This window comes from Poecilia formosa, unplaced genomic scaffold, assembly GCF_000485575.1.
Source record: "Poecilia formosa unplaced genomic scaffold, Poecilia_formosa-5.1.2 Scaffold1231, whole genome shotgun sequence".
NCBI lineage: Eukaryota > Metazoa > Chordata > Actinopteri > Cyprinodontiformes > Poeciliidae > Poecilia > Poecilia formosa.
The window spans coordinates 8,259-20,128 of NW_006801170.1; the positions used below are offsets into that span (position 1 = coordinate 8,259).

The 11,870-nt window shown below is 38.6% G+C and overlaps 1 protein-coding gene and 1 pseudogene across 1 annotated transcript; both read right to left on the reverse strand.

The window, feature by feature from the left end:
• Positions 1 to 1,077: 1,077 nt before the first annotated feature.
• On the reverse strand, positions 1,078 to 4,035 carry LOC103132708 (UDP-glucuronosyltransferase 2C1 pseudogene; annotated as a pseudogene).
• Positions 4,036 to 4,138: 103 nt separating this feature from the next.
• Positions 4,139 to 11,384, reverse strand: chrna5 (cholinergic receptor, nicotinic, alpha 5). Its single transcript, XM_007544508.2, has 8 exons — positions 10,966 to 11,384; positions 10,588 to 10,725; positions 7,717 to 7,868; positions 7,589 to 7,633; positions 6,871 to 6,980; positions 6,566 to 6,743; positions 5,791 to 6,486; positions 4,139 to 5,654 (listed from the first exon to the last, which is right to left on the reverse strand). The coding sequence occupies exons 2-8, from the start codon at positions 10,679 to 10,681 to the stop codon at positions 5,496 to 5,498; spliced, it is 1,434 nt and encodes a 477-aa protein (XP_007544570.1). The 5' UTR covers positions 10,682 to 10,725; positions 10,966 to 11,384; the 3' UTR covers positions 4,139 to 5,495.
• Positions 11,385 to 11,870: the final 486 nt, after the last annotated feature.

The following is an 11,870-nucleotide window of genomic DNA, read 5'->3' on the forward strand; positions in this document are numbered from 1 at the left end:
GTCCATGTATATTATAATATACATGGAGTATTTTATATTCCATGTGATGTTAATGGCTTTGACAATTCTTGTACAATCCTTGTGTTCAATATGTGCAATGTAAAACACTTTAAAGACATGCATAAATTGCCTTTTAAGTATATGTTAGAAAATAACTGCGGATACAAAAGTGCTAAACAAAGAAGCTTCCTGTTTTTCACCACAGATGATTCATCTGCAGGACCAAGTACTTCACGTGTGCTGTACGCCACTTCTGTCAACAAAAAGTCATCATGAAAGTTACCAGAACAAGACTTCACCTGAATGTGATGCATAAATCCATTACATGCATGTATTTTGTTCATTTCTCTGTTTTGCTACTCCAGGACAATGCAACAGCGTTGGCCTGACAGATTAAGCCACAAAAAACAGATTAAGCCACAGTGCATTCATCATACAACTTGAACTTTTCACATTTTGTCACATAATTTCAAATGACTTTGAAAATGCAAAGTAAAATTAAAATATTTGTTTTGTATGCATTACATGGATTTGTATTGGTTTGTCTCTATCAGTCTTAATTTTGTGCCAGTTCCTTGTAAAACAAGTTGAACTCCATCAAGCTTGGGACTGTAAAAATCAATTTTCCAGTTGTACCATAGATTAGAAATTAGACCTAGGTCTCCATTTTGACTGGGTCTATTATCTATTGGAAGCTGTAAAATTCAACCACAAAGTTAGGATATTACTATAGAAGTCAAATCCACTGTGATCTTCTTCTGCTTACACTGCAGTGAAACTACACACATGTGAGCTGTACTTACTCATTACATATCATCAGGATCAGGTTGGGTGCACTGGTTTTTATTTAGCTGTAGCAAAGTGAAGGAGACAAAGACATACACCATATTTATACGATTTCTATTTGTAAAATAAATCTGTCTTTTATCTTCTTGGTCATCAATATACACTACATGTTCTACTGCATAAAATCCCAGTAAAATGCATAGAAGTTTGTTGTTATGACAAAATGTGAAAATTCAAAGTTGTATGAAAACTTTGGAAATACGTTGCAATTCTACTATTTTGGGTTGTTTCTTGTCTATTGGAGAGTACTTATTTGTACTTTATGAAGCATTGTGGGGCTCAACTAGTTGTGTGCTTAATTCATTTAATTTTGCCAATGTGTTTCACTTTTTGCTCTGTAAATACTGAATGCTGATGGCAATAATGTTTTGTTAGTACACCTATGGCTGCAATGATCAATATGTCCACTTGATTTTTGTAAAGTAAATAAGAAAATGACTATTAAGTTCTTTTAAAAAGTACATTTTGGAGCCAACAGTGTGAAAATAAATAAATTTCCAACCATTAGTGCTGTGAAAAGTTTAAAATTAAGAAAAAGAAAACTGGGGAATTGCATTTTTCAAGACTAACTTGAACTCTTAAATGACTTACAATGAAATGCTTTAATAATTATGATTTATGTAGTGCCCTCTTGAGACAAATGGCATTTATTGCTGATTGTTGCATACTTTGTTTTTATTGCAGCCACAGATTTGTAATCTTGCACCTAATATGTCACAGTGCAGAATGACTTACGAGAAGTGCTTACTTCCCTTTAAAGACTTAAGTGAAACGAGATATTTATATCATACAAAATATTCAGTCAACATCAGGTCAGTTTAAATGAAGGAAATACATAAACCTAGATCCAGAGTAAAATAAAGTAAGTCATGATAACCAACACAGAACCTTTTCATTTTATCTTTGTTTGATTAGTTTTTCCTTTCAAGCATTTTTCAAGACAAAGCAATCTGAAAGTCGTGACAAATGAAAATGTAATTACTGCAACAACAAACAGGAAGAACAGGAAAACATCTACAGAGTAGTAGGAATACCAAGGCAGTCTGTGGGACTCGGTTCTCAGATGAGCTGCACCTTGGTGTCTTATTGCAAATTCTATCCAGAAGAGGGCGGTATCGATCGGCTTCATTGGCTGATCCCTGTGCAATCTGGAGAGTCTCTGCATGTTAACCCTGTAGGATGGTTCAGACAGTACTTCTTTGACAGTTTTCAGAAATGTGTCCTCTTTGTCAACAGTAGCTAAGGTAAGGATCTTAGCCGCTCCTCTGTCTTGCAGTCGTAAAAGATTGTCATACTGGTCATAAAACACAGGTAAACCCACTACTGGTACTCCATGGTAAATGGCCTCCTGGACTCCATTTGTTCCTCCATGAGTCACAAATAGTTTCACCTTTGGATGTCCTAAAAGGTCTTTTTGTGGCATCCAGTTAACCAGTAAAGTGTTTTTTCCCACATTGGCTGGTTTGCTACCTTTATAGCTCCAGATTACTTTCTGAGGTAACTGACCAAAAGCTTCAATAATTTTGTTTGTCACATCTGAAGGGAGTTCACTAACAAAAGTCCCAAGAGACATGATGATGACGCCATGCTGTCCAGAGCTCTGAACAAACTCCTCCAGGTTCTTAGGAAGAGGTTTAGCTGGTTCACACTGAAAGCCCCCGATGTAGATGGCATTTGGCATGGTAGGACGGGGGAACTCAAAAACAAAGTCCACTCTCATGAGCCACAAGTCTGCTCCCCGCAACAAGTCACTGTATCTAACATCTGGGCCAAAGAATTTATTACAGATTGCTTGATACTGGGGACTGATCAGAAAGGTGTCCTGAACTTCCCAGATGGTGTAGAAAAGGAGATTTTTGACTCTCTGTATGAAGGTCATTTTGTCTGTCAGTCCTGAGCCTGTCATTGGGATGTAAGATAAAGGAGAAGGTGCAAGGGCTAAGTGGCCCTCCCCACTGGTAACCCATCTCACATTATAGACTAGAGGTAGTTTAAGAGCGTGGGCTAACATTATTCCAGCTCCCCATGCAGGATCAGTCATTACCAAGTCATACTTTTTTGCCTTTAAACCATTCATAAACTTTTTATCCTCCAACATTGTGCTGGCCATCTCACACATCATTCCATGCATGTCAAACATAGCTTTAAACATTTCAACCTGCAAACTCAGGAAGCTCATAACAGAGCTCTCTCCTCTTTCTAATGCAAAAATCTTTCTGAGGATTGGGTTGATGAAATCATGATTGAAAGCTCTGGCAACAGGAACCGTGATGGTTTTGTAGTACGGAGAGTCGTCCTTGATGTACCAGCTTTTATTGGTCCTTATTACATCAATGGAGTGCCCACGAGAGTGGAGAGCTTGAATCATAATGTCCATATTCACCCAGTGGCTGCCTTCCAAAGGAATGATCAAAATCCTGCCACCGTGACCAACTCTCCATGAAAGGAATACTGCAAATACTAGGAAAAGATATGCTGTGGCTTTCCCCCTGGATTCCATCTTTAGCCTAAAAGAAAAACAAAATTAGAATTTCACAAACTAGCTAAGACATGTTGTTTTACATAGAAAATAGAAAACAAAATCCATTACATACCTGCTTTGAATGAAGTAGGTCTAGTGAGATTCTTAGTTTTCTGTATGAAATAGCTTATGTTCTGCACAAGCAATGCAATTGAAAATTCCAGAAAAAACTTGTATAAAGCGATTATGGATTAGCTTACCTTGGTGAGGGAGGCAGCTCAGCAAAAAGAAGTGGTCTCTTTGTTCTGCATTGTGCAACAAGCCTGCTTTGAATTCAAGGTTGTTCTTACAATCTGAGATCCTTTTTAGATTTAACTTTTCTTTACCTACCTACAATTATTGTCATCTTTAGCTTGACAATAATTGCATCTAAAGATGCACTAAGTAATATCAGCAGACCATGGTTCACATGGTTTGCAAAGTGACAACAGCTGGAAAAACAATAAAATATAGCTCATATGCATGTTTTTTTTTAAAAATATATAAACTTTCTTAATTGTTTTCTGAATGATCAATCATATGTCATAATTCCCAAATGGCATTGTATGATCCTGATAAAAGACTATTGGGTATTTGTTAAAATAAAAGGCTAGGTTTGTGTATATTTGAGTCTATCTGTCTTTAATTTTGACTATTTTGTTTTGAAAATTCATCCTATCATGAAAAAAGATCAGTTCAAATGCAGTAATAAAACTCCCAAATGTCTGTAGTGACACACAGACACTGATTTTGCCTTACGTAAACTACTGACAAGCACTGTATAGCATAAACACATTTGTATATATATTTATGTATTTTATATAGCAAATTATTTTCAGTATGCAGTTATGCAGTACACAGTTGAATAGGAACTGGCCAGACTGAGAGTTAGCTCCAGTGACCCGGACGCCATAGTCTCATGTGTTCTGAAACTTCATCTACAATCATGAGATATACAGTAAATCATAAGCAAAAGAACAGGATTCTGGATGTAAGCAGCTTAAATGAGCTTCCTCTGCAGAGTAGCTGAACTAATTCTTGTCGTCACCTCTTCTGTCTTCACGACCTTCTGATTTTGTAGTTTTAATTTATCAACATTTTCTCTTTTGGAAAATTGTCTCATTTTTCTGCCTTACATAACAGGAAAATGCTGTGCAAGGCATTTTGTTCTCTTGTGACCTTATACAAGAGAACATCATATTTTATAGGTGTGTGGCCACTTAGAGGCATTGAATGCTCCAGTAAAAAGCCCATTGACTATTGTTAGTCTGTAAGTAGATTCCAGTTAACAGAACACGTGTTCTATATGCTAAGCTAAACCTCAAATGACTGAATTCCCTCTTAAGTCCTTCAGCTCTGCAGAGGCCTTTAGCAAAACATTCAAGTCACCCAGGGATGTTGATGAAACAAACGAGTTACAGGATAGTAGTTCTCCAGGACTGAGGTTGGGCACCCCAGAGTCCAAAACCATGCCTGAACTTTGTTGTTACTGAAAAATGTGACCCACCCTTAGAAAGAATTCAAGATGTTTACTCTGAAAGGAAGCAGATTGCAGGGAAACTTCAAGTCCTGACAAGAAAATCTGCAAGGAATCAGCAAACAAGCTCCTATGTTTAGCTCAGAAAATGTTTTCCAGAATGCCTCTTAATAGAAAGCTTATGATAAAAAGAAAAAGAGAGTTTTACTGCTGAAATTATGCACCAGAATTACAAGTGTCCTGATGCAAAATATTCTATAGATCTACGCATTAAGAAAAATGCAAAATTAAACAAAAAGAATGTCATATTAATGACATGCTTTTACTCAAAGGATATGTTCTTCCTGGGTTATGCTGTCCTGTCCATTGCTACGGCAGTTGTCATGATTTAAACTACAAAGATAAGTATCTACTTTTTCTTTTGTTGCTTTTCCTGTCCAGCTGCTCTTTAGAAACAAGCTTAGAATAATACTATAAAATGCACGTGTACACATGTCCAGTCAGCAATTACTGTGTTCAGAGTTGCAGCATTATTTCTGGCACAATAATATATCAGAAATCGAATGCAAAGGAATGTCGTGAATAGTCTGCACTGTCATTCAAATGTCTCAGATGGTCTGAAGAGCAGTTAATGTGCTTTTCTTTCACCTCCCGTTGTGATTAAAGACGTTTCTAGAAAGTACTGCCGGGATGAGTAGGGACGATGATGCTCGCCCATTTGTGAATGACTGGGATGAAAAGGAGAGCAGATCCAAGAACTGACACCAGAAGGAAGGCCCACAGAAACATTCGATCCAGGACCTGAGCAGCAAACTTCCAGTCTCGCACCACCTGTAGGAAAAAAGAAGCACAAATCAACCGCTAAGAATATTACCAATAGCTTAGTGATAAGGAAATTTGGAACTGATTAATGATTGATATTATTTTTCAGCATTTTGTGAAAAATGCTGAAACAGGTCAAACTCACCTCTCTGACCTGGTTTTCTTTAACCACGTGCATGGTGATGTAGCGAATAGATTCCAAAGCTGCTTGGAGGTTGTGCTGGGTGTAGAGAAGTGGCGTGAGCTCAGGGCTTGGGTTTGTCATCTTCCCTAATCCAACATTTCTTTCTGATTCAGGCACTCTGGCTGCAGCATAGCGGTCCACATGGCTACGCATCCATAGCAGCTTAGGTAGCCGATGTAGGAAAATCCTTCTCACCCACGGTGCCATGCCATGATGTGTTGATGAGGAGCGATGGTGGATGTTGATGGCAAAGACGGTGATGACGATTGAGAGTGTGACAAAGATCATGGTAAAGACCAGGTATTCCCCAATAAGAGGGATTGCCTTGGAAGAAGAAGGGATGATCTCTTCAATGACCAAGAGGAAGACTGTGAGCGACACCAGCACTGAGGTGCAGAGAGAGATCTTTTCACCTCCGTTTGAGGGCAGATAGAAGACAAGGATGGTGAGAAAGGACAGGCCAATGCAAGGGATGATGAGGAAGAGAGTGTAGAAAAGAGGCAGCCTGCGGATAATAAAGAAATAGGTGATGGTGGGATAGGAGCTGCTGCCATCAGTTCTGAGACCACGGCTGCCTGTTGCTTTCACTATCTCCCATTCTCCATTGTCAAAATAATCCTGCTTGTCCACATGGAAATCTTCCAGAAGGACGTCCACCTATGAGAATACATCATAAATTTAGTAACAGGTTACCACTGGTAATGCACTGTGCACTTTCAATGAAATTTAGACTCACTTGTGAGCCATCATAGGTCCAGGATCCAAACTTCATTGAACAGTTCTGGAGGTCAAATGGGAAGAAGGTTACATCGATGGTGCAGGCGGACTTGTAGTTGGCTGGTGGATTCCATGAAATGGTCCCGTCGTACTTGACGACAGCCTTAGTGATAGTTCCCTCAAAACGTCCATCTGAACTGTAGAGACAAAACAACCAGAGGCTTTATAGCTCTGTGCAGTGTGATTACAGTTTTCTAAAACCCTTAAATTATTACCTCTAATCTAATATTATCATATAGCAGCCCACCCCATTGTGTCACATACTTGTCATAAAGTACAACATCAGGAAGCCAGATCCTGTCTGAGGGAACACGAATGGTTGTGATGCCCAGAAAGTCTTCAGGGCTCCATCTCAATTTCATATCAACCCATTCCTATACAATAGAGAATAAATCATTTCAGGAAAATATACAGGTGTAATTTCCTTTACAACTGACAATGGGAGGCAACACTGTTTGCTTTGGTTTTAGTATCCCATGGCATTGACCTGACACATACAGTTAATGTAAATGGGCTAAAAACAGCTTTAAATTGAACACATAGCCATTTTGGAAATGATAGATCATCTCATCTGCCCCTGCCCTTCAGTTTCCCAATGTGGCATGATGTAACTTATCACTGTGGCAGAATGTATCCGAACTGAAACAAAGAGCTGGGTTTAATCATTTACATGACCCGCCACAGGGTCCATATATACAGCTGACAGGAGCAGGAGAGGGGATGGAGCGGGCATGGGGAAGCAGGTGTGTAGGCTCAGGGTCGAATTGGCTCAAATAGATGAGAACTGTCAGTGAAATGCCACCAGACCTGATTAAAAAATCCCCACAGAGGGACAGACTGCTTCTGCTTACCTGCTAGAACTGAAAGCACTTTCACACACAAAATGGCTATGAGCACCAAATAGGTTTACCAAGACATAAACATGTAGTATGAGGAAATGAAATCTAAATTCAGTTATTTATGTATGCATTACTTTACTTGCCTGTTTCATCCAAACATTAGTTGTCATTAACTGGTTTTTCTCATCCTGAAAGGGAAAATCAAAACGTTAATGACTATAACACAAACCTTCAGAACCATTGCAAAGGATTAGAAAACCTTTAAGCTCACCACATCAACCAGCTGGGAGATGGCCAACCCAAACTTCACACTGATGGTCTGGTTTAGGTACTCCACTGGACGAACCCATTTCTGGTAGTTTTGAAAGAGGTATTTGAACAGTTTATCCTCTGCTTTTGCATAGGAGGAGAGATTTGGAACCTCTGAGATGTGAGAAAAGACAGACAAATACAGTTTACGGGTTGAGTATGAAATAGAACAATATCCTAGATTTTTCTACAACATTATGAAACATTACTCATAGAAAAATCATGTCAACATTATGCCTGACAGTTTGATGCCTCATTGATTTAAAAATTTAAATTAAGAGTTAAGAGTATTTGTGTTTCAAAATAATAAAAAATTGGCATGATGATTGCCCGTCTAATTTGAGAAGCAAAGCCAGACAGGAACCGTCCACTAAGCTCTGACTCTTTTCTTGCAGTCATAAGGAAGAAGCTCCATGTTTGCATTTTTGTTGCAGAACAGCCTCTCCATCAAGCTTTAGCCTTTTGACCATGCTAGTTCATGTTTAACCTTATTTGGACTGGCATTGATGGATAGCAGAATTAAAATATTTCCCAGGAATTGTGGAAAGGTCCACCTCTATATAGCACTTTTCCAATCATTTTGACTACTCAAAGCACTTTACAGTAGAGTCACATTCCCCCATTTGCACTCACAAGTATCTTGTGAGTGCCTTGCCCAAAAGCCACATTGATATGTAGCAGGAGGAAGCTGGAATCAAACCTACAACCTTCCGATCACAAGACAACTACTCTACCCACACAGACACAGTTGCCCCATTTGCATTGTCTATACTTGCATTATATTTCCCCTTGGTTCCTTCAGTTACTGTTGGTTTATTATGTAACTCCTAGTTTGTGCTCTGTTTTTGGATTTGTTTCGGCTTCATTTCCTCCTTTGGATTTTGTGTATTAATTTAGCCTCCTTTAAAACTAGCAGTCCAAAAACAAAATCCTGTCCAGTCAATTGTCTCATTAGAAATAATTTAAAGGCCTTTGCACTTTGCCAAAGCACATTAGTAAACAGCATCATCTGAAAATCTTATCAGACAAGTGCAAAACTAACCAAAACAGGGCAGTCTTAACAGGCTGGTGAGAAGAGAAGCAGCTTACAGAACCATGCTAACTCTAAGGAGTTGCAGTGATCCAGAGCTCATGTGAGATAATCTGTCAAGAGAATAGTCCTGCACTCCCCAAATGTGGGATTTATATTGGCATGGTAAGAAGAATGTCATTTGCAGTTCACCACAAAGCATGTAGAGGACAAAGCAACTTCGTACAAGGAGTTGCTCTACAAAGATGTGGCCAAAATTGAGCTCTTTGCCCTACATAGGAAATCCTGTAATGTTACTATGTAATGTAATGTAATACAAACAAGTTCATATTTTCATGATGCATGACTATATAATATATTATACGACATGATAGACCAAATCTTATCAAGAATCTATGTGAGGACTTGAAAACTGGTGTTCAGAGTTGTTCTCCATCCAGTAAATTTATTTTTGATTTACCCAATTAAAAACAGAATGGGTAAATATTCCTGTCTATATGTGTGTCAAGCTTGTATAGACACAGCAGCTGTAATTGCAGCCAAAGGTGGTTCTTCAAAATGCTGAGTCAGCAAAGCTGAATATAGCATTTTTCTGAATTCAGTATCCTTTTCCTTCCACCTCTGAATTACGCACACTGGTGAGTTGTTCTACCAGTTAAAATCCAGATAAGATCCATTGCAGTTTCTGGTTGTAGGGAGACAAAAAATGAAAAAGCTGATGGTGATGTCAATATTGCAAAGTACTGCAACTGAAAATTCACCACAATGATGGCCGCAAATGTGTGTATCACTAGTGCAGATACATGCCCAGCCACTGGCTGTGCGATAAACAAATTCAGGATCACCCTGCCTTCTTCTACAACATGCCATCCCATGAGACAAGCTGTTTCCTCTTTTTGGAAATGTCGTTTGTGGCCTGAGGTACTGTTGGGGAAAGAAAAAAAACAATAAATAATATCTGTGCAGTTTAATCCATCAAAACTAAACTAATCTGCTGCAGAGTAAAATGAATATTTAATGTTACCCATTGCATTTTGATGAATAATGTTGCTGCTCAGGAGGGAAGCATTATGAAACACAAAAACACTGTTTTCAAATGAACATAAATTACATAATTTGATGGGTGGCTCATTCCGGATATGAAGCTCATCAGTGAAAGTAAATCTTTGTTAAGGCAGTCTCAATACAACAATCCACAAAAACAAAACTTCCCTGAGTTTTTATTTATGTTTACTTCAGCTTGATCCACTCATGTTGTCAGTTGTTTACATCTCTGTTTAGAACAGCTGTTTAGAACAGCTCTTAGATGCCTTGTTGCTTGAACAAAGAATGCTTTATATTTACCTAATTGTAATCATGTATTCTTTTAGATTTATGTGGTCGCACTATATCAATTTTTTTTATTCCTGGTCAAATATGAATTATGAATATGTGTAGGTAAAAGTAATTTCATGTTAAAATTGGAGGAAATGTGGATTTAGACAATCCTAATGTATTTAAGTATATTACCACTGACATCCCTTTTGACTGTATCATCAACCTGAGAGGAAAAATCTTACAAGTGACTCAGTCCTGTGTGAATTATTCTGCCTGATTTGCCAAAGGAGAAGCAATTTGATTGGGTACTCTGTTAAATCATCCAACAAAGAACAAACTCGTATAAAAAAAAATCACCTGGACTTCATGAATAGGTATAGTACCTGATGCATTATATTTTGTACTGACAGAAAGCAATATGTATCCCTTTTTTCTAATTGAATGATTTAAATAAGAGTTTTTTCATGCATACAGTACAGTACTTACGAAAAGAGTGACACAGGTGGTACCAGCACAGAGATGGAAGCAGCATCAGCAGTAATACATGGAAAGTGGTCGCCTCTCCTGCTTTAAGCATCATGTCAAAGTTGAACACAAACAGCTGGTCTCTTAGACATCCCAGAGCTGTCAATAGTAACGAAATAAATTGAGTCTACTAAGAAATCACCTGTATTTATTGGCAATAACCTTAATTTATCATGCCTACATGCATCTTCTACTGACCACTGCACCGATAACACTTTTAATACAGGAATAGCACCCTGCACAAATCGAGAATGCCCTCCACCTTCACCTTGCAAACATGATCCTCTTACAAGAAATAAATGCAGTCCACATTGCAGTATGCAAAGGCTGGATGCGTACCTGCTCCGACTCTTTCTCATTAACACAGAATCCAGCGTGGCAGCAGATGAAAGGTGGAGGGAGTCCTGACAACAGCAACTGTGCTGCATCGCTCTCCTCCATTCCAGGCAGGTTCTTTTTCTTGCCTCCCACAGGCGCTGCTGCACTTCCGGCTGCATCCAGTTGTGCACAGGCAACGTATTCTGTTCTCTTCTCACCCCTCCTTTTCCTCCTTCTCCCTCCTCACAGTCCTCCTCAGCCCCTCCACCACAACCGGCATCTCTCCTTCTGTGCTCTGAGAAATCCAGCCACTCATCACATGCAGTAATAGTCATCCTCAGAATTCAGCCAAGCTGCTGCCCAGACCAAAGCAGTTAATGGTGAGCTCTGATTCCCATAACCATTACAATGTTTCCTGTGATCCACATTTGCACTGGTGGGGACATGGTAAGACATAGCAAATGGGAGAAAATTTATGTTTTCTTATGTTTTGTGGAAATTTAAAAAAAAAAACAAAAAAAAAAAAACAATGGAGGTGTAAGTACCATTTTTCAGGGAATCTTATTACAGATATATTTACTAACCCATTCTGTTGTGGAGTAAACGTGAAGGGAGGCATCATTGTCATGCAACTACCAAGCAAGAGAAGGGGAAGTACCTGAACTGACTTGCCCCTACAATTTCTAATTTTGAGCCTATTTCTGTGTTCACTAACCTTTCAATAATGTGGGAAACTTCAGAATTCAATCCAAACTTATGCTGTGAAATCTGTGATACAGATTTATTACATACGGATGTATTACAAGCAGTTATTTTTGTCAATTTGGATGATAAAGAAAAACAAAAATGTGTAGTGTCCAAGAAAATTAGACACAGTAATGTGTGATCACTACACATCACTGTATATATATATATATATATTCCAG